At 36.0% G+C, this 20698-nt stretch overlaps 1 protein-coding gene across 1 annotated transcript in view; it reads left to right on the forward strand.

Moving 5' to 3' along the window:
- Nucleotides 1-13013: 13013 nt before the first annotated feature.
- LOC112046119 (titin) overlaps nucleotides 13014-20698 on the forward strand; it is a 162098-nt gene continuing 154413 nt past the window's right edge. Inside the window, exon 1 of the mRNA XM_052886633.1 lies at nucleotides 13014-13280. Within this exon, the coding sequence (XP_052742593.1) occupies nucleotides 13124-13280 (157 nt within the window). The 5' untranslated portion in view covers nucleotides 13014-13123. The remainder of the gene's footprint in view (nucleotides 13281-20698) is intronic.

Here is a 20698-nt window from a genome sequence, read left to right on the forward strand (position 1 = left end):
GGCTAACTTGTAAAGAATAAAAAAAATATATAGTTGGAGGTGCATGTCCCAGGCTGGATGCGAACCTACATCCTTTGAAATCGGAGCCAGAGGTATCCACTGGGTTATCACGGCTATTACTCTTAAGATAGCAAATGAGAATTTCAACCTTTATGTTAAAAGTTTATTAGGTGAGGCAATGCTTTACCATTTGTTAAATAGGCCAATCTGATTTTTCCGACAGCTGATTGTACTAAAAATTGGCCAACTGCGTGTCGGGCTACGCGTAGTGTAGGGTTCCGCAGTTGTATGCCACTAATGCCGACCTTTTTTTTTTTTTTTTCGTAGGGGGAAAATCCTCATGGACACCCGTTAGGGTAGTGCCGGGCTCCTACCGGCTAAAAACCCTCCTACCTTCAAAAAACACTAGTGTACCTGCCATTTAGCCTACCACCAGCGTCACAGCCTCTTTCACTTTTCCAGTTTCCTTTCATCCTTCTCCTTTGTTTTCATTACGCTTTCTAATGCCGACCTGGAATGGTAGTTTTCGGTTAGTCGACTTCAAACATTTTTTCATTTTAAATTTCTACTTAGCTGTGATAGTTTTTTTAATTTATATAATGTAATAAATATGTATACCTACTGTGTTTGTTGTCAGGTTTTGCTATTAACCTTATTTATTTTTTATTTGAACCACTCTATTGCACATAAAAAATATTAATAATTAAGAAATTAAATAACTAAATAATACACAAAAGGTGACTTTATAACTTAAAGCAATCTCTTTCAGGTTATTCTAATGTTAATAGTTAAAATACTATTTTTTTTAATAGTATCCTATTAAAAAAAATAGTATCCTAACTATTTTTTTTAATAGGATACTATTTCCTATAAAACATATATTTATCCATTATTGTTTTAAAAACCATTCTAACGACACCTCACACTATAGACTGAATAAGTAAACTTAAAAATATGCATGCTTAATATAAAATCACACTTAATCTAAATTACAGCTTTTTAGTATTAGTGTCAAATCGCAGACGGACGGACAGACGGACATGAAAGTATAAGGGTTCCCTGATGACTACGGAACCCTAAACCGATCTAACAGCCAGTTTTCCTATCGCCCAGTGGCTATCGGTCGAAGGTCATCTACCAGGATGTCAGCATACGGCGAAGGTGTAAGGTGCGGGCTCGCTGGGCGCTTTCTGTGGTGCGTTATGGTATCGACCCGTCGCAATGCGGCGGCACGCGATCCCAGCTGATTTCGACTTGCCTTCCTTCGTTATGCAATGTGGAGTTATTTATACGCCGTGTCGCGAATTGTTTTATTGGGGCAAGCGGTTTTGCTAATCGTTAAGGCGATGTGGTGGCGGCTCTTGAGAACGAAGGCTTAGGTTTGTTAGGTCAGAGATTCTCAACCTTATTGCTATATTTACTAAAATAGTAAATGGATAATGTTACTAGGTGCGCAAAATCATTTGACACTTCGTTACATTAGAGCTTTTTTATATACAGATACACTAGTTTTGTGTTTTATTTAAAAATACCAAATAGTTACCAATTTTAGATGCATTCAAAGTTTGCATAAATATCGACTCCCGCTGACGGTCGTGCTATCGTACGTGACGTCATCACAAAACATTTGCTTACCTGTTATAGGCAATTTCGTACTTGTCTGCCTTACCTACTGACGAAGTAATGGTTAAAATTGATATTTTTTGGTGTTGTAAAGCCTATTTATCGAGGAATCATCATCATCAAGCCGTGGTATGCAAACTTACCTCTATTAGAAGCATAGCTAAGAATGTATCGGGTGTTTTGATGATACGAAGCTTCTGGGAGTTTGTATATCCATACTATTCAAAGTTAAAGTTAAATTCGATTACTTTATAAGAATTTCTGTTCGGTTTCTCTCAATCTCAATTTATTATTTTTTAGCCAACTTATAAAAAAGTGGTAGGTATTATAAAGGACGTGACTATTCATACATAAACCGTACGAATTAGTTTATGTTATCCATACGGTTACAGTACACCTAGTTTTTAGCCTATTACAAGTGTGACATGTCTGTCTGTGGCGTCCCATGCTTCTAAACGAAATAAAACGATTAGACCGATAATGCGTTTTTTTGACAAAATAACCTCAAAATTTTGGTTAAATAACACTAAAATTATATAAATAAACATTCAAGTCACTTAATGTAGTAATTACTGCCGTCCAAAAGCATTAAACACCCAAGGCAATACTAATGCGCTGCCAGCATTTGATGAATTTCTCTATCCACCCCTTAAATAACCCCGTATTAAAACTATTCGAAAACACCGCAACGATAAGTTGCTCAAATTGCATGTAAATGGAAGAAAGGATCTGGGTTATTGTAATAACACTAGCCTCGGTGGACATCCCAAAATATAACTAACTACCTAAATTCGATTTTTCCGCTGTCCCTTTAACATTTTCTTTTTAACAACCAGGCAACTAGTCTTTAACTCTCTAGCGAAGGGACTTCCCACGCTAAATGGAAGAGAAAATATAAGAAAATATCACACTTTTTAAAAGTTTTTTTTTTTATTCTTTACAAGTTAGCCCTTGATTACAATCTCACCTGATGGTAAGTGATGATGCAATCTAAGATGTAAGCGGGCTAACTTGTTAGGAGGAGCATGAAAATCCACACCCCTTTCGGTTTCTACACGACATCGTACTGGAACGATAAATCGCTTGGCGGTACGTCTTTGTCGGTAGGCTGGTAACTAGCCACGGCCGAAGCCTCCCACCAGCCAGACCTTGACCAATTAAGAAAACTTCAATCGGCCCAGCCGGGGATCGAACCCAGGACCTCCGTCTTGTAAATCCACCACGCATACCACTGCGCCACGGAGGCCGTCACAAAGTACTCGGACATTTGAAATTGTGGTCGGACCCTTAAAATCTACTATCTCTCGCAGCCATCATCTTCCAAATATCATTACTGCCTATCATGACATAAAAATGGTAGGAGCATGGCTTATACACTGTCAGCTTTTATAAACTGACAAAGTGTGGCGTTGATAGGCTCTTAGAACGCTATACCTACTTGGTGTGTTATCAACTGAGTCGTCGGGCTATCAATCAATTACCCGACGCAAAAAGGGGGGTGTTATAAGTCTGTCTGTGTCACCATAGCTCCCGAATGGATGAAGTGAATTTAATTTAATTTATTTTATATGAAAGGTGATTTATGTGCGAGTGTTCTTAGACATGTTTGATGAAAATTAGTTGAGCCGTTTAAAAGTTCTGGGTGGTTAAATTGGGGAAGAACAACTGAATGTCGGCAAATATACATTTTCTACATTGAAGATATTTTGAAAATTTTTGTTGCAGTGCATTATACAATCGATACTGAAGCCAAAAATATTTTTTTTTAATTTTTTGTCTGTCTGTCTGTCCGTGTTTTTTGTTATTCGGGCATCACGCTGAAACTACTAAATGAATTTAAATGAAATTTGGCACACTTTAATATCATAATACGGAGAAGGTTATAAGATACTTTTTATTGCAAAAATAAAATAAGAAGGGGGTGAAATAGTTGTTGAAAGTTTGTATGGAAAACCCTTCATTTTTAGTTACAGTTTTAATTTTTTTTCAAAAACCATAAAATTAAACCTCTTATGTAGTGAAATAGGGCTTGAAAGTTTATATTGATTTCCACGCGGACGAATTCGCAGGCGTCCGCTAGTTAGAAAATAAGAAGCCAGTAGTAATCTTAGTACAATGCGCCTGGTGGTATTTGAATGCAATGTCACGCAACAGGTTCTTTGCTCTGTACGAGATACTGTTCCGGTCGTGCGTGATATATAACGCTCAATTTGCTCCACAAACTTTCACTATTATTATAATAGAAGAATGTTGTCATTTATTTTAAAACTAGCAATAGAAATGAAATGAAAATATACTTTATTGTAACAACAAAGAAACATACAAAACAGAAAAAAAATGGAAAAAAAGAAAAATGCATAATAGGTTGCCTGGAAGATATCGCTAAAAAGCGATATCTTCCAGGCAACCTAACGAAGAAACTAATAATAAAAATTATAAAGATATAGGCTAAGGTGTACAGAAGTGATATATAAAAGAAAGAAAATAACGCATAAAAAAAATAGTTAAATATGTAACAAAATACTAAGAAATATCAACATATATAATATACAATACGATACGTATGCCATATAATACATATTGTACAATATATACAATAATTACAATATTTATACATACATATACGAGTATATATGTAAATATAGATATAATAAATAGATTGAGAGAGACACTGCAGAATTTTCTTTATTTCTTTTTAACCAAAAAAAAAAATAAAGAAGGTAGTTTCTCAAATCCCTATGTTTGTATATTTTTGTCTTGTAGTAGGCTTCGGCCGTGACTAGTCACCTCACAAAACGAGCAAAGACACTGCCGCGTAGAAACTATCATAGGGTAGAATAAACTTGTGCATCTTCCATCTTAGATTGCATCATTACTTACCATCAGAAGATCATAGTCAAGAGCTAACTTTTTTTTTTCTTTACAAGTTAATCCTTGACTATAATCTCACCTGATGGTAAGTAATGATGCAATCTGAGATGGAATCGGGTTAACTTGTTATGAAAAGGATAAAAATCCACACTCCTTTCAGTTTCTATATGACATCGTACTTTAACGCTAAATCGATTGGCGGTACGTCTTTGCCGGTAGGGTGGTAACTATCCACATCCGAAGCCACCCAACAGCCAGACCTGGACCAATTCAGAAAACCTCAATCGGCCCAGCCGGGGATCGAACCTAGTTACCTCCGTATTGTAAATCCACCGCGCATTCCACTGCGCCACGGAGGCCGTCAAAGTCAAGTCGTAACTTCATCAATTCCAAATAAAATAAAATAAAATAAAATAAAATAAGCCTTTATTGCTGTTTTTTATCATTACATACAAGTAGTTACTTGCTAACAAAGTTAATAAAATGTAGGGTTAACAACTAGCTAAAATAGTAATTTTCTATCCGATCCGATTGATCTCCCTTTCAAACAGCTTGTCTTGTACAGACAAAGGCCTCCTCTAATATTTTCCACGTATTTCTGTCTTTTGCTAATCGCATCCATTCTGGTCCTCCTATTTTCTTAAAATCATCTTCCCATCTCTTCATCTGTCTTCCTCTATTTCGTTTACTATCTCTAGGGTACCATTCCGTTATTATTTTTGTCCATTTCTCTTTCTTTTCTCTCAACATATGTCCCGTCCACTGCCATTTTAATTTTCTACATACATTGTAAACATTTTTGAACTTAGTTTTTTCTTTTATTCTTTTTAACTGGATTCTGTCTCTTCGCCTTACACACAATATACTTCTCTCTAAACTGTTCTGACATACATTAATTTTATTTTGTTGATGTTCAGTTAACGCCCATGTTTGGCATGCGTACGTTAGACATGGCAGGATACATGTATTGAACACTTTCCGTTTCTCCGACATTGGTGTCTCTTTATTTTTCATCAATTCCAAATATCTTAGGTCAAATCACATTTTCTTTAACTTACAGATTAAAGGTCCATTTGACTGTCTCCGAAATTACGTTAAAGATCCGTTAAAGAACCTTTTTTCCTGATAAAAGTATCTATTTACATTTACAAAGTCCATTTCTAGGAGACCAAAGTCATACGAAGAAATCGAACTTCGACTGTCACATATTATTATTCGAACGTGGTGTCTGTAAGTCTTACAAGGCCTATTTCGACGTTCTGATGATGATTTGTTTTTTTTGTGTTTTATTATCTTCTAATTTGAATGTATTAAAAGTATTTTGATTAGTTGAGTTGGTAATTATAATTGACTGTACGTCACCCGGGTCTCAGCTGAAAATCAGCGCTGGGCATTGTTTTTCTGCGATGAACGGCTAATGCTGAGCTGTAAACCCTTTCTGTTTGGTGTCACAGACAGTCATATAGTATCTAAGACAGAATGTACTGTTTGTGACACTAAAAAAAATTAATAAGCTTATTTTCTTCCTGATAAAACTATTAAAAAGAAAACTAAAGATAGTCTCGTATTTTTAAACACAATGAATCACAAAAAGCTCATGCAAAAATCCAGGTACCTACTCCTTATTATATTATTAATCGACTAGCGGATGCCCGCGACTTCGTCCGCCTTTAGATTAATCTAGCCCTTACAGTACTATCGCTGTAAAAATGGAGTAACTTCTCCCGTTTTCCCAACGTTTCCCTTCACTGCTCTGCTCCTGTTGATCGTAGCGTGATGAAAAGTATGCTTTAATCTGTCTAGGAGTATGAAGAATAATTGTACCTACTAAGTTTCGTTATTTATTTATTTCTTTAATATCAAGCAATACCATACATTACATTATACAATATAATAAAAATCCGTCGAGTAGTTTTTGTTTTTAAAACGAACATACAGACAGATAACAATTTTACTGATTGTATTTTTGACATCAATATCGATCACTAATCAGTTAATCACCTCCTGATAGTTATTTTAGAAATATAGAATTTCATGTACAGAATTGACCACTCTACAGATTTATTATAAGTAGGTATAGATATATATTACATAACTCAATTGAATCAATCTAAAGTCACGGGATAAATCTATTATACGCATAGCTGGGCATCAACTCGTTAATCCGTCAATCGTTAATTAACGAAGTTAACATTTTGATTAACAGATTAACTTTTAAAAATGTTAACGGACACGTTAGTCCGTTAAGCTAGCTAGCCACGGCCGAAGCCTCCCACCAGCCAGACCTGGACAAATTAAGAAAATCTCAATCTGCCCAGCCGGGTGTCGAACCCAGGACCTCCGTCTTGTAAATCCATCGCGGATACCACTGCGCCACGGAGCCCGTCAAACGTTTAACGAAGTTAATGTTTTTTGTAGCGGATTAACGATTAACGAAGTAACTATTTGATTAAAGGTGCCCAGCTATGATTATACGCTACCATAACGGCCATTTTATATTCTCACATATATAGTAAATAGTAAATAGCACATAATGAGAGGAACAGCATCCATTAGACGTATCAACAATCAAAAGCCCTCCACAGTTGGCGGAGCGCCAGTACTGTTGACCGACTGAGCTCTCCTCCAGCGAGGAATATACCACAAGACGATGTCGGGCGTGTTGTCTTCAGTTATACGAGAAATAGGCTTACTTGGCGATGTCAGCTTATATAATAGTGATCGTTATACAGGGTGCTCGGGAGTATTTCTCATGTGTACATGTGTTCTAAAATTAATGTTTCCGGTGTAAATAATATTTCTTTTGTAAATAGATCTTAAAATGTGCCCCATAAAATCCTTGTGGCCAAGTTTTACGTATTTCAAAATGTAAGGATAGGTTAATTATTTTTTAATTAAAAATATATTAGTTATGCAGTTCCTTTATGTGGACTTGTCAACACTTTGAAATTATGGGAAATACCCCCGAGCATCCTGTATAGTGGGGGTGAGAGCGGTGATAGCACAGTGGATATGACCTCTGCCTTTGAATCGGTGACCGTAGGTTTCAATCCGGTCTGGGGCATGCACCTTCAATTTTTTAGTTATGTGCATTTTAAGACATTAAATATCACGTGTCTCAAACGGTGAAGGAAAAACATCGTGAGGAAACTGCACATCAGAGATTTTTCTTAATTCTCTGTGTGTGTGAAGTACCTATACCGGAACACACGTAGATAATTAAGAAAATTCTCAAATGTACCGGATTCGACTGTACGCCATCCCAATCGAAGGGCACAGGGCAATTAGTGCTCTAAAGTTATAATTATCAACATTTTATTAGATTAAATTAAAATTAAATTACCCGGCAATTTAAATTAGATTAAATTTCCGGGTGGTTACGGCAGATTTTGATTGTTTGACACCCAGTAGCAGTAGGTAATCTGGAGCCGCAGCTGCAGTACATAGATTAATGATAATATAGTATTACAGATATGCCGTAAACGAGATAATCTTAATCTAGACCTAGTGACGTAATGTCCTGAAAACACTTCTATAAGATATCTCCGTATCGCGAAAATAATATACCTACTTAATTGGATAATGTCTAATATCACGGCCTATTTGACGCAATGGTATGAGTAGTGGATTTACAAGACAGAGCTCTAGGATCGATCCCCATCTGGGCCGATAGGGGTTTTCTTAATTATTGATCCATGTCTGGTTGGTGGGGAGGATCCGGCCGTGGCTAGTTACAACCCTACCGACAAAGACGTAGTGCCAAGCGATTTAGCGTTCCGGTATGATGTCGTGTAGAAACTGAAAGGGGTGTGGATTTTCAACCAACTCCCAACAAGTTAGCCCGCTTCCATCTTAGATTCCATCACCATCAGCTGAACTTGTAATCAAGGTCTAACTTGCAAAGAATAAAAAAAAATATTAGTCCTTCTTAAGACTACAATAATCTCTTTAATAAAAAACCAATTTAGTAGTTTTGGAGTAATGTCCAGTAGTTTAACTTAACTAACTAAATAAATAATTTAAATTAAAAGTTTTATTATATTTGATAAGTTCTCCATCATCGGATTAATTATTATTCCATACTAGATGACGTCGCGCGGTTTTACCCGCGTGGTTCCCGTTCCCGTGGGAATATGGGGATAATAGCCCCTCCTTCCTCGATAAATGGGCTATCTGACAATGAAAGAATTTTTCAAATCGGACCTGTAGATTGTCGCGTTCAATTAAACAAACAAACAAACAAACTCTTCAACTTTATAATATTAGTATAGATTAAGAATCGAGAAATTCAGAATTAAACTGCAAATTATCAAGCTCTTAGTACAGGCAACCTAAGTACTACTAATAAAAACGTACAATGATTTATTTATACACCCTTATGATATAGGTATTTCAAATTTCGAAAGCGGATATCAATAACCACGGCGGGACGGATGTGACGTCACACCCCTGGCTCACCCCTTCCTCGTAACATTTTACGAGGGTTGAGGGAAGTCAGGAAAATGACTCATACAATGTGATACAACTTCATTAATTTGAAACTTAGGTTGTCATTCAAGACTTACTAACAAATCTTTCCCAGAACCCTAGATAACAGGGACAATTAAACAAGTGTAATTTTATACAATATTTAATAAACCATTTTAATATATTTTGATAACCGATGGCCTCCGTGACGCGGTGGTATGCGGTAGATTTACAAATCGGAGGTCCTGGGTTCGATCCCCGGCTGGGCCGATTGAGGTTTTCTTAATTGGTCCAGGTCTGGCTGGTGGGAGGCTTCGGCCGTGGCTAGTTAATATCCTACCGACAAAGACGTACCGCCAAGCGATTTAGCGTTCCGGTACAATGTCCTGTAGAAACCGAAGATTTCATCCTACTTCTAACAAGTTAGCCCGCTTCTATCTTAGATTGCATCATCACTTACCATCAGGTAAGATTGACCAAGTGGATATGACCTCTGCCTCCGATTCTGAGGGCGTAGGTTCGAATCCGGTCCGGAGGATGTACCTACCTCCAACTTTTCAGTTGTATGCGTTTGAGACACATGATATAAAAAAATAATATCACGTGTGTCAAACAGTGAAGGAAAAACATCGTTAGGAAACCTACATACCTGAGAATTTTCATAATTCTGAAGTGAAGCGAAGTCTGCCAATCCGTATTTAGCCAGCGTGGTGGACTAGCCCTTCTCGTTTTGAGAGGAGACTCGTGCTCGACAGTGAGCCGAATAAGGATTGTTAATGATGACAATGAAGTAATAAATAAAATAAAATTAATTCAAGTTATAACTACCGTATTGATCTAAAACATATAATATGTTACTAATTTGCATAGCAAAAGTTTCCTACCAATTCATCTTATGAATAGGCATCTTCCAGGCAAGTGAGCTCCAACTTATAGACCTTATCCCGGGAAATAAAAGAGTTCCTGTGGGATTTTCAAAATCTAAATCATCGGGCGTAGCCGCGAACATTAGCCGATCACATGTAAATGGATTACATTTTGCTGGCAGCTGCTAACTGCTAAGTTGATATGGCATCGGATATAAAACTGCTTATTCGCAAACTTTGTATTACAGGCGTAGGTGGTAAGCCTCATGTGCCTATAACTTATACAGGATGTCCCGTATTTTTTTTAATTTTTAATTTTTTTTTAATTTAATTTAATTTTATTTAATGAATAAAACACAAATTTCAGATACATCATAGTGTTTATTTCTATATTATAACTTGGTCATCCTATGGATTTTTGGATAACTATTCATTTAAGTTTTTGATAATTAGGTGGTGTATCTACCATTTGTTTTTTATCCATTAATTACGGGACACCCTGTAACTTCGCTGACAACATAAATTTAAAATATCAAATATCGTCTGAAAAGCCTGTGAAACTGCCGTTTTCCCTAGTACTTGCATGGATATCTTCAATCCTGCAAGTTGAAAGAAAGAAAGAAAATAAATTTATTCAAACATAAAAGTTACAGACATTACCCTATCCTGATGTAAAAGGCATCTCAGAAATGGTTAATTAAATAAAAATCATTTTATCACAATTCACTACTAATGCTTTAGTAGTATTTAACATTAATTAATATTCACAATAAACCAATAAAATAATCTAGATCACAATTAATAAAAATAATATCACGCATTACGCACTTCAGTTTTCACAATCCATTTCTCTCTGTCATTCATAAAAAAAACATGGCGACCGACTCATAGATACAACCACAGACAACATAGAAATAGTGAGTAACACGGTACTATAAGACAGTCGTGTTACACTTCATTGTCACTGCATTTGTCTGTCTGTAACCTTTGAAAGGAAAGGGTGTACCTACAGCTCACCATATGTCGTACACTACATACAAGCGTCATACACGGCGTTGATTTTCAGCTGAGACCACGTGTGATGTCATTGCTAACAGGTTGCATTTGTTGTTGTAAGTTGTTGTGAAAATCTAAAAATTATGTATAATCATTTTTTCAAACATCTAAACGCTGTCGTCCATTTTGTGATAGCACGATGTTGCTTGATGTCACTAGAGGAATTAACGTCAAACTAATTATGAGCTAATAATTTTGTCAAACACTCTGTTTGGTTATGGTTCAGTGTTACGTGACGTCATGAAACAGATAAAATATAAACCATTATATTGTCAAAAACAAATTTAAATTTATCTCAAAAAAAAAATAGTTTTGTCAATCTAGTAAAACGCTAATGAACAATTTAAGACCATTTAAAAAAAGTGTCAACTAGCCCGTTAGGCTAGTCTTTTCCATAAGTGGGTCATTCGTATGTATAAGACACGCTTAGTTAAAACAATAGTTCAAGGGCTGAACTAAGGTTTGAACTTGTGGCATTACGGATTTCCTTCCATTATTTACAACAATTGTTACTTTACTAAAAAGCCTGCTAAAATCTGGCCGCTCAGATATTGAATTTCTTTAATTCTCTAAGTGTGTAAAGTCTGCCAATCTGCATTGGGCCAGCGAGGTGGACTATTTGGCCTAACCCCTCTCATTCTGAGAGGAGACTCGAGCGATAATGATGATGATGATGATGATATGGAGCCACCACACTACTCCGGGCTTATTAATTACCTTTTTAACGATTCCAGTCCGATGTTAACCCTTTCAGGACAGCAAGGTTATGGGAGAGTATATAATCTAATAACAGCTATGTAGAATGGTTAATTAAGCATACGGTAAACATACTGCATTATTAAAATACTTAAAATAATTATAGTTTTTTTGGAAAAAAAATGTTGAGAAAAATACCGAAACAACGCACAGAAAACAGTTAGTTTTTAATTGCTGTAGTTAATTACCATATTACCAATATAATGTTAAAAGCAAAAAAAATTCAATATGCTTACAAACATTAATAAAAAAAAAAATATTTTGGTATTGGCTTTATAATTACTAATATATTACTAATTATCTGCTAGGGACACATTTGTCCCTGCTGTCGTCAATGGGTTAATGATATTTTTGGCAGCGACAGCTTAACCACCAAGGCAAAGGCGAGTAACACCACCAATTTGTTCACTCCGGGCAGCAAATATCTGAAATGAAAGCAATTGCCAGTTAGATTTTTAAAGATCTCACGGTAACTAATTGTTTAATATAATAAAAAATCCTTGGCTTTGTTTTCATCTGGAATAATTGTATCTGCCGCGTTGGTCTATGTGGCTTTGGATCACAAGGTCCTGGGCACGAGTCCTAGGCCAAGCCAAGAGTGGAGAAGTTGGTGGTGTTGCAACCCCTCGGAGACAGGAGATTAAGCAGTCAGTCCCGGTTATAGTGATCGTAAAATAGTTTTACATTATCATCCTAAGCCCGCTCACCTGCATTGGATCTTCGTGATGGGTCTTGGATGTAAAGCCAATGTGCGGAGTGCTAGGGCTCCTAATTTGAATAAGAGTGTATATGGATACACTCTTCTTCAAATTCGCCCTGGCGCTGTACATATTTGTGGGAGACACGATTCATCTTCGGTACAGAATTCATATTCGTTGTCCAAAGTGACATCCTAAGATGTATCGTGTCGCCGAAATGTAAGTACAGTTTTTATCATATTATCATATAAGGTCGCTAGCAAGCGTTTAACTCGTCGATAAGCCCCACGCCGCTGAAAAAGAGCAAATCGCCCCACAAAAAGCTTACAATGGGGAAATTTGTGCAGGCAATAATACGAGTGGCCGGCGATCAGACATCCGCAAACATCGCCGCGCTGCCAACATTATATCATTATCGATTGCAACAACCTTTGGACAACAGCTGAGGCACGAGGTTATTCAGCCGGCTTGTTTAGACGCAATGCAGACGTGTGCGCTGCTCGGCTTGATAGAGCCTCCCGTATACGCCCTACGGCACCCCGTCCCTCTCTAACCCTCGGAGAAAGTGACCAGGCGAGCGAGAGAGAAAGTCGGGGTTGGAACCGGCCGCCGCCGACGCGTCTGCGTGCCGCGCACGTCGTGCGGTCGATCCGCGGGTGAGTGCGCGCGCCGCGGCCGGGCGCCGGGAGATTGAAGGCATTCCGTGCGGAGTTCTCGTCCGAGGTGGTCGTTCCGTTCCCTGCACCGGGCGATCCGTCGGCGAACGCGCCGGCGCCGCCGTCGGCGATGGAACACGACGAGGACAAGTCCCTCTCGCTGGGGACGGAGGTGTCGGCCTCCGTGCCCCCGCCGAGTCCTCTCACGGGCTGCTACCTGCTGGCCGTCGTCGGCGAGCCTCACACTCACGAGCACAAGGAGATCATCCTGCAGCGCCTCGTCAAAGGTACGTACCCCTCGATCCTGGACCTTCCAGAAATTACCTTCTAAAACGGACGAAGACCGCCTCCGGAGCACAAAATGTTCATGAAAACACTTAAAAGTTTATTTGTATTGTGACGGTGACGAATTTTGGATCTTGCGGCGCAGAACGCCGTACAATTCAAACTCCTCATTCAGTATCATGTACACAAAAAAACACAAATATTTTTGCAGTGCAGTGACGGTGACAATATTATTTGCCGAATACCGAAATCCACATTTTGAGAACAGTAAGTATCTTGTAAGGTTGTAGTGATTTTTCATGCATTGTAACTGACAAAGATTTGCATTAACGTCATCAGACTATTTTCACGAACACGAAATTCCATACTAACATAAAGATTGCCGAAAATTGCTCGAAGAAACCGAAAAAATTATCTTACAGCAAACGCGATTGTTTTTATCGGTTACGTTTACTATCTCCTGCCAAATTATGCGCTATGGGATAGTTTGAGTATGGAAAACCAAGCGGGGGAAAAAGGAAAAACAGGATGTATCCAGGAGTGTGTCAATCAACATAACAGGCCCAGCAAGAGTTTTTCGCCTATCACTTTCACCACAGACGTTAGTTTCGAGAAAGTATAGCTTATTACTTCTTTTTCTTCCCAGTAATTGTGTTGTGATTTCGATTTATGTGCCGTGTCGTAATATCTGGTTGAATCAGTATATTGGAAAATCATTTGTGATCTTATTCTACAGTACATTGAGTCCGATTTTTTGCCGGCATTCTGTTGTTACGTCATCCATGACGTGACTGAGTTTTTCTAAGCCGACGGCTAATTGAACCAATTGAATTCAATGGAGACCTGCAACTATGTTTTATATAGGGTCATCCATACTGGATTCGATAATCATAACCTGCTTTCTTCAACACACAAAACAGGATTGACTTAAAATTTACAATGTAAATTTTTAATTGTCGTAAATAGTTCCCAAAAAGAAATAACTGCTGAATTTTCGATTTCTTTTGGGACAAATCGTAGTCTAAAACAGCACATAAGCTGTTTTTATTCTGCTAATAGTTCTATTGGAAAGGGATGAAACAGCGGCGCACAACATAAATAAAGAAAAGCTGATGAGAAATGATAAATGTATTCAAAGCGTAAGCAATACTTTCTTCAGTTTTGATGTGACACTTTTAGATTGAGAATTTTAATACCTTTTTATTAGATACTAGGTTTCACCCGCGTGGTGCCCGTTCCCGTAAGAAAATGAAGATAATTATTTATATGATAATTATAAGATCATTATTTTCTTTGTTATTGTTTTTGTTTTGTGCAATAAAATAAATAATGTAATATAACATAAAGCCTTCTTCGATAAATGGGCTTTGTAAAACTGAAAGATTTTTTTAAATAGGTCCAGTTGTTAGCGCGATCAAGCAAACAAACAAACTAACTCTTCAGATAATTTTTGTATAGATTATTAATATATCTGAAATATAACAGATGAACATCGCTTCCTTTCGGTATAACAAAAATACAATTGAATATAAAACCATGATTGTATCCTGCCGTTACGTTTGAGGAAAATGTAAATGATTATGAATTAAAATATTCGTATTACTTATTGTTAGAGTCATTTTATTTTTATAGTTGTTATATTATGACTTACAGTATTATTCTCACAAGATTTTTAATTTAAATGATTACACCGTTGTGAATATATCATTAAAAATGCATTTGTTATAAGTTACTTACTTCCACCGTCGCCGACGGCAAATACTTATTAAACATAATAATGAAAAAACAAAATGATCATTCAAGCATAGGAAACAAGAAGTAATAAGCTATGCGTCAACATCAAAGCATCATGATTACGGAAGGTCAGTTGATGTGCGAGAACTATAATTATGTAATGAATCATTTTCGTGACCGCCGTTTCTGTTCCGGCGTTATTTCGGGGAAAGTGCACTACGTGCTGAAACTAAAAGCCGCCATGTTTCACCGGAAACAGTAAAATACCGCACTCTCTGTAATGTGTTTTAAGCCAATCGGGCTATAAGCCAACTACGAGGTGGACAATCACGTATGTACAACTATTGAATGAGGAGGCGTTATTTTTCCGAAGTTCAATAAAGAAACATAGCAATATTGCTATTTTTATCAAAACACTAACTCAAAATAAATCAATTTTTAAAATATTGCTACATATTCCTCAGCATTTTCAATTTTCATTAATTTCTATTTCTTCTTTGACCATAAGATAACGTTTGAATACGGTACCTATCAAGTTTCTAATTAAATGAAATTGTATATTGTTTTTAAAATGCAGGAAGCCTAGTTTACTTTTGATAAATCAAATCTATTTGTTTTTTTATTATTAGTTAATTGCTGAGAAACGAGCAAATTTGTAATTTGCACTTTTAAAAAGTCAAGTCTGTTTCTAATTTTTATAGTCACTTGATTTTATAGTGATTACTAGTTGACGCCGCGCGGTTTCAGCCGAGTGGTTCCCGTTCCCGTAGGAATATGGGTATAATATATAGCCTATGGCCTTCCTCGATAAATGGGCTATCTAACACTGGAAGAACTTTACAAATCGGACCAGTAGTTCCTGAGATTAGCGCGTTCGCTCGTTCGTTCGCGCAAATAAACAAACAAACTCTTCAGCTTTATAATATCTGCAATGGCAAAACCTATTGAGGCATTGCCACATCTTTAGAAATTTATATTAATTGATGATCAGTTCAGAAATCTAAGGAAAATTGCTGACAAGAAATACAGAAAGCTGTTTTTTGTTTGTGTTTCAACAAAGGCTTAAACTAATTAAAATTACATTATGCAAAGCTTCTTCTAATTCTTATATAAAAAATCATTTATAAAGCAATTACTGCATCGTCACTTATCAGTGATCTCAAGGTCAACATTCCATCAAGACTGCATCATTCTTTGCGAACATAAGCGTTCTATCAACAAGCAAGCTAACGACAACCATTTGAAGTAGATATAGCAAATGAGCATGTATCACCTGATGTTAAGTGATTACCTCCTATAGTCATTAGCAATACTGAGGCCTTTAAAGGATTTGATGTTCGTCCCATATTATATGGTAACTCCACATCTGTAAGTGGGTTGGTGCATATTCCATGTGAAAGTAGTGAAGATTATGTAACACGTAAAATTCTATACATTGTTATCAATAAAATACATAATAAACAAACGCAAAAGAATACATTTTTGCAATTTATCAATCCTAACGTACTATCTATAGATAGCGAGTATTAAGATTACTCAAATCTGAAATTCATAAAATATTTACAGTTGAGTCATGTTCATATTCAGGTAGGTATGCAATATATTGATAATAATCATAACGCAGTGCTATATAACTGTCTTCACAATAGTATAAGTATTAATCACAAAACAACTCTAATACATTTTTATAAAAAAATAATCAAACATTAACAACAACATAGTTAAACACAACACAGCAAAGAAGAAGGGGAAGGAATAGAGGAAGAAGGAGAAATAACTGAAAGGGTGGAATAAATATTCATTTTCCTGCCTGCCGCAGAACGGAGTATTTATTAAAACAGATTTTTCGTAATAGAAAATTCTCACAATAAGTATATTAAAACAGTATTTTTAACAGCAAATAAATATGTATTTAGGTAGGTGTCAGACAACAATCACACAAAAAAATAGATAGAGAAGGCAACTGTTGAGTTTATTGCCGACTCTTCTCAGCAGAACCTGACTTCTGAACCGGGAATGAAATGAAATGAAATGAAAATTTATTATTTATACTTTAACAGTCACTGATGTGGCTGAGACCTTCTTTTAAGTAAAAACCTGTGTCAGAACGTAGTAGGAAGCGGTGGTAAAGTCTTTACTAATAGCCAAACTTGACACTTAAAAAGTCCTTGTAAACTAAAAACTTACTCGAAATAAATGTTTTTTGATCAAGATTTTTAGAAAATAGAAAAACGAAGCGAAATAGAAAAACTTTCAGTAAGGAATGGTTTAAATTTGAAATAAAAATTATTTTTTTTGCTAATAATTGAAAATAGCAGATTGATACTTTAAATGTTGGATACAATTAGCTACAAAAAACCTTATAACTAAATTGTATTATTTATTAAAAATCATAAATACACTATATTTAAACTTAAATAATGATGATATTATTGTTGATGATGATATTATTAATGTTAAAATTAAATAACTAGCTAATACTCGTACATGATGAAAATGGTCTTTATGTTTTACTTAAAAGTAAATTACCACTTTCAGTCATACAATATTTTTCAAACAGCCAGACAGTTGCTTCAGATTTGAAATTGCAAAACGTAAAACGCGGCGTAAAATTTGAATTTGAAAAGATCGAAAGTAAAACTACTCGACGTTAGAATACATCATTGTTTGGATTGTTCAGATACAAGATAAGAGCTATTATACCAACGTTTGAACCGTAAATAGAACATTTAGTAACCGAAAACTTGTTTCAAATCTATTTGGTATATCTAAACGAGGAAGTAGACTTGAAAAACTTAAGGACATTATAACTGCGCTGTTACTTATAGGTATTACTCTTAGCAGATACTTACCAAGTGAATACTTTGTAACGGTGAAAGGATATTTAAAATCGGTCGTGTAGTTTTTGAGCTATATCGTAGCAAACTAACAAAATCTAATACCTCTTTATAATATTAGTTTAGATCAGCGATTCCCAAAGTGGTCCAGGTGGACCCCCAGGGGTCTATGGAAGACCTGGCGGGGGTCTACGTTGACGTAGACGTTTCGTGGTGGCTGTAGATTCAGCTGCAACGAAAATTTCCATAGGTGATTAAAATCACATTTTTTGTCGAGTTTTGAATATAAATTTAGCAGAGCGTCCACAGAATAACCAGTTAAATTAGAAAGTGATCTGTGAGATAAAAAACCTCTGGTTAAGATTATCAAATTAGGTATATGACACTTTAACAGTTAAACAAAATATATGGTGAGGATCGTTTGGAACGGGATGGTAACTTCTCGGATATTCTTGACGTCCTGTGGAAGACAAAACAAACAAGATTGATTCGTTCTTGCACGCACTTTTAAAGAATAAAAATTGAAGTATATCGCGTATTAAAATAACCGTTAAGCATTTTTATTGCGACGATGCTGCAAAGTTTGCAATCACCGCGTCATCAATTCATTACCTATGATCTGATACTGATTAGGTGATCAACCCTAATATTCTTTTAAAAACGAAAATTTTGTATATAAAAGTATTAGTAAACATGGCGCCCCTGAAACAAAGTATCAAGAGCAAGGATACAAGGTGTTTACAAACAGCGTCAGGCCGCCGGTGACGCGCGCGCCGAAAATAGAGCATTCCTTATGCACTCACTTATCGCTGCCTCAGATAGTGGGCGAGAGATAAATCTGTCTTTACACAATCGCATTTAATTTGACACATTACCCATAATCCATTATGCAATAAAATGCTATACCTGTGTAGACATAAAAGAACCACTGGATTATGCAGTATTACTATACCTGCCCCGGGTATAACTAATTTTTTTTAAAGCCTTGAAAATCATGAAAAATGTTATTGTGACAGTTATTATGATCAAGGAAATTGAGAAAACTTACTCGTGAATACAGAAAAACAATGTTCTGTAATTGTTCCAAACTATTTTCATTGAGATTATTGAGTTTTACTTTCTGTCTAGAAATTCTCAGTAGCATTTAGATTAAAGAAATTAATAGTTTTATATCCCCGTGCTTTCAGTGGCCACTGTAAGATTAGTATTGGTAAATATAGTTTTCTGATAATTCTACAAATTCCTGGATAACGCTCGCGGATTATACTTAGCTGGTTAGACAGTAGTTTCTTTTGGTAATGTCATATTTTTGAAAAATAGTAATAGACGATATTTATTACATAACGTGTTTCAAGAATTCTACCCCTAGATCAAAATCGGGGTTGAAATTTTTTATCCAAGTACGTATGTCATAATAGGGATGATGACAGTTTTTTAAATTGTATCTAAATTAAGAGTATACTAATAGCAAAGCAATTTTGTAAAAGTAACAGGGTATCTGCGATCATTACTTTCGGAGCTACAGGGATTTAAAAAGTCAGATTTGCGGCGCTGCCGCGGATCCCTGAAAAACGCTCCATACAAAATGGCACGATTTAGTGACGTCGTTGGCTCGCTGATCGTTAGGTTTGTATGGGCGTTCAAACAAAATTACTAATATCTTTGTTATTTGTGCGTTTATGTTTATAGGTCATTTATTGAAAAATGTCACATTTAATGTAAGGAAGCTAAAACTGTATGAATTTTCATCTAATTACGATAAAAAAAAAATTAATAGATTTTGAAATTTTATGATCTCATTTATTTTGCAAATATCCAGTCAATCTTTGCTTTTTATGTATAAATCAGTTAACATTGACCTTATTTACCCGAATGTATCATAAAAATCAATATATGCAAACCTAGTCATCATCCGCATCGCGTCGTTCGTGAATTACTTCGTTTCTGGTCTCGATACTAACGTGCTGTGCATTGAATTATTGCTTGTCCACGTAATTATATGGAGAATTAAATTGTTGTTACCGCTTTTTGTTGTTGTTGTTCAAAATGTTGTAAATCACGCGCCATTCGTGCGCGCGCGCTGGTTCGTCGCAAAAAACGTTACTCGGTTAACAATGTGCCGCGTTTAATAGAAAATTTGCTTTTTAACTTATTATTGTATTAAAAAAACATGAAAGAATGAAACAACATTATTATGTTATTTTAAAACTTGCGGACGCCACGCGTTTTTCCGTTCCGTTATTCTCACGTATAGTACGTATTATAAATAAAATAAAACCTAAGAACACTCACAAAGAACGTGGCTTTTCAGTGGTAAAAGGATTTTTAAAATCGATTCAATAGATCCAGATAATACCCCCTACAATACTAAAAACCCTTTTATATTATTAAGTACCAAAAAAATATTTGGATATTTAAGATTAATAATAATAAACAAGACGAGGAAATTATTCTAAATCAAAATTTAGCCATGTCATAAAAACCAAAACTACTACTAAATATAAGTTTTCAGTTGAATTTTCATGTCTACTGTGGTACATCAGAATAAGAGCAATAAGATCATAATAGCATTTCATTTAAATTGTCCGTCACAAAGACAATTTACCGGCAAATCCAATACCTAACCGGTACAGCAACTAAGCCATATAATACCGTGTAGGACTTCTACGGCCTCTGTTTGCGCCCCCACTGCTATCGTTCTACAATTCAACACTTCAATACTTCAATGATACAAGTGTGTCATGGTGCATCACATAGCTTTTAAGTGCTATGTTCTCTGGTTCATTATCGAAAAGCAGATTCCTCCGATTTATTACATCACACGACGGAAGACTTTGTTAGCTTCAATA

This window comes from Bicyclus anynana, chromosome 17 (assembly GCF_947172395.1).
Source record: "Bicyclus anynana chromosome 17, ilBicAnyn1.1, whole genome shotgun sequence".
NCBI classification, from domain to species: Eukaryota; Metazoa; Arthropoda; class Insecta; order Lepidoptera; family Nymphalidae; genus Bicyclus; species Bicyclus anynana.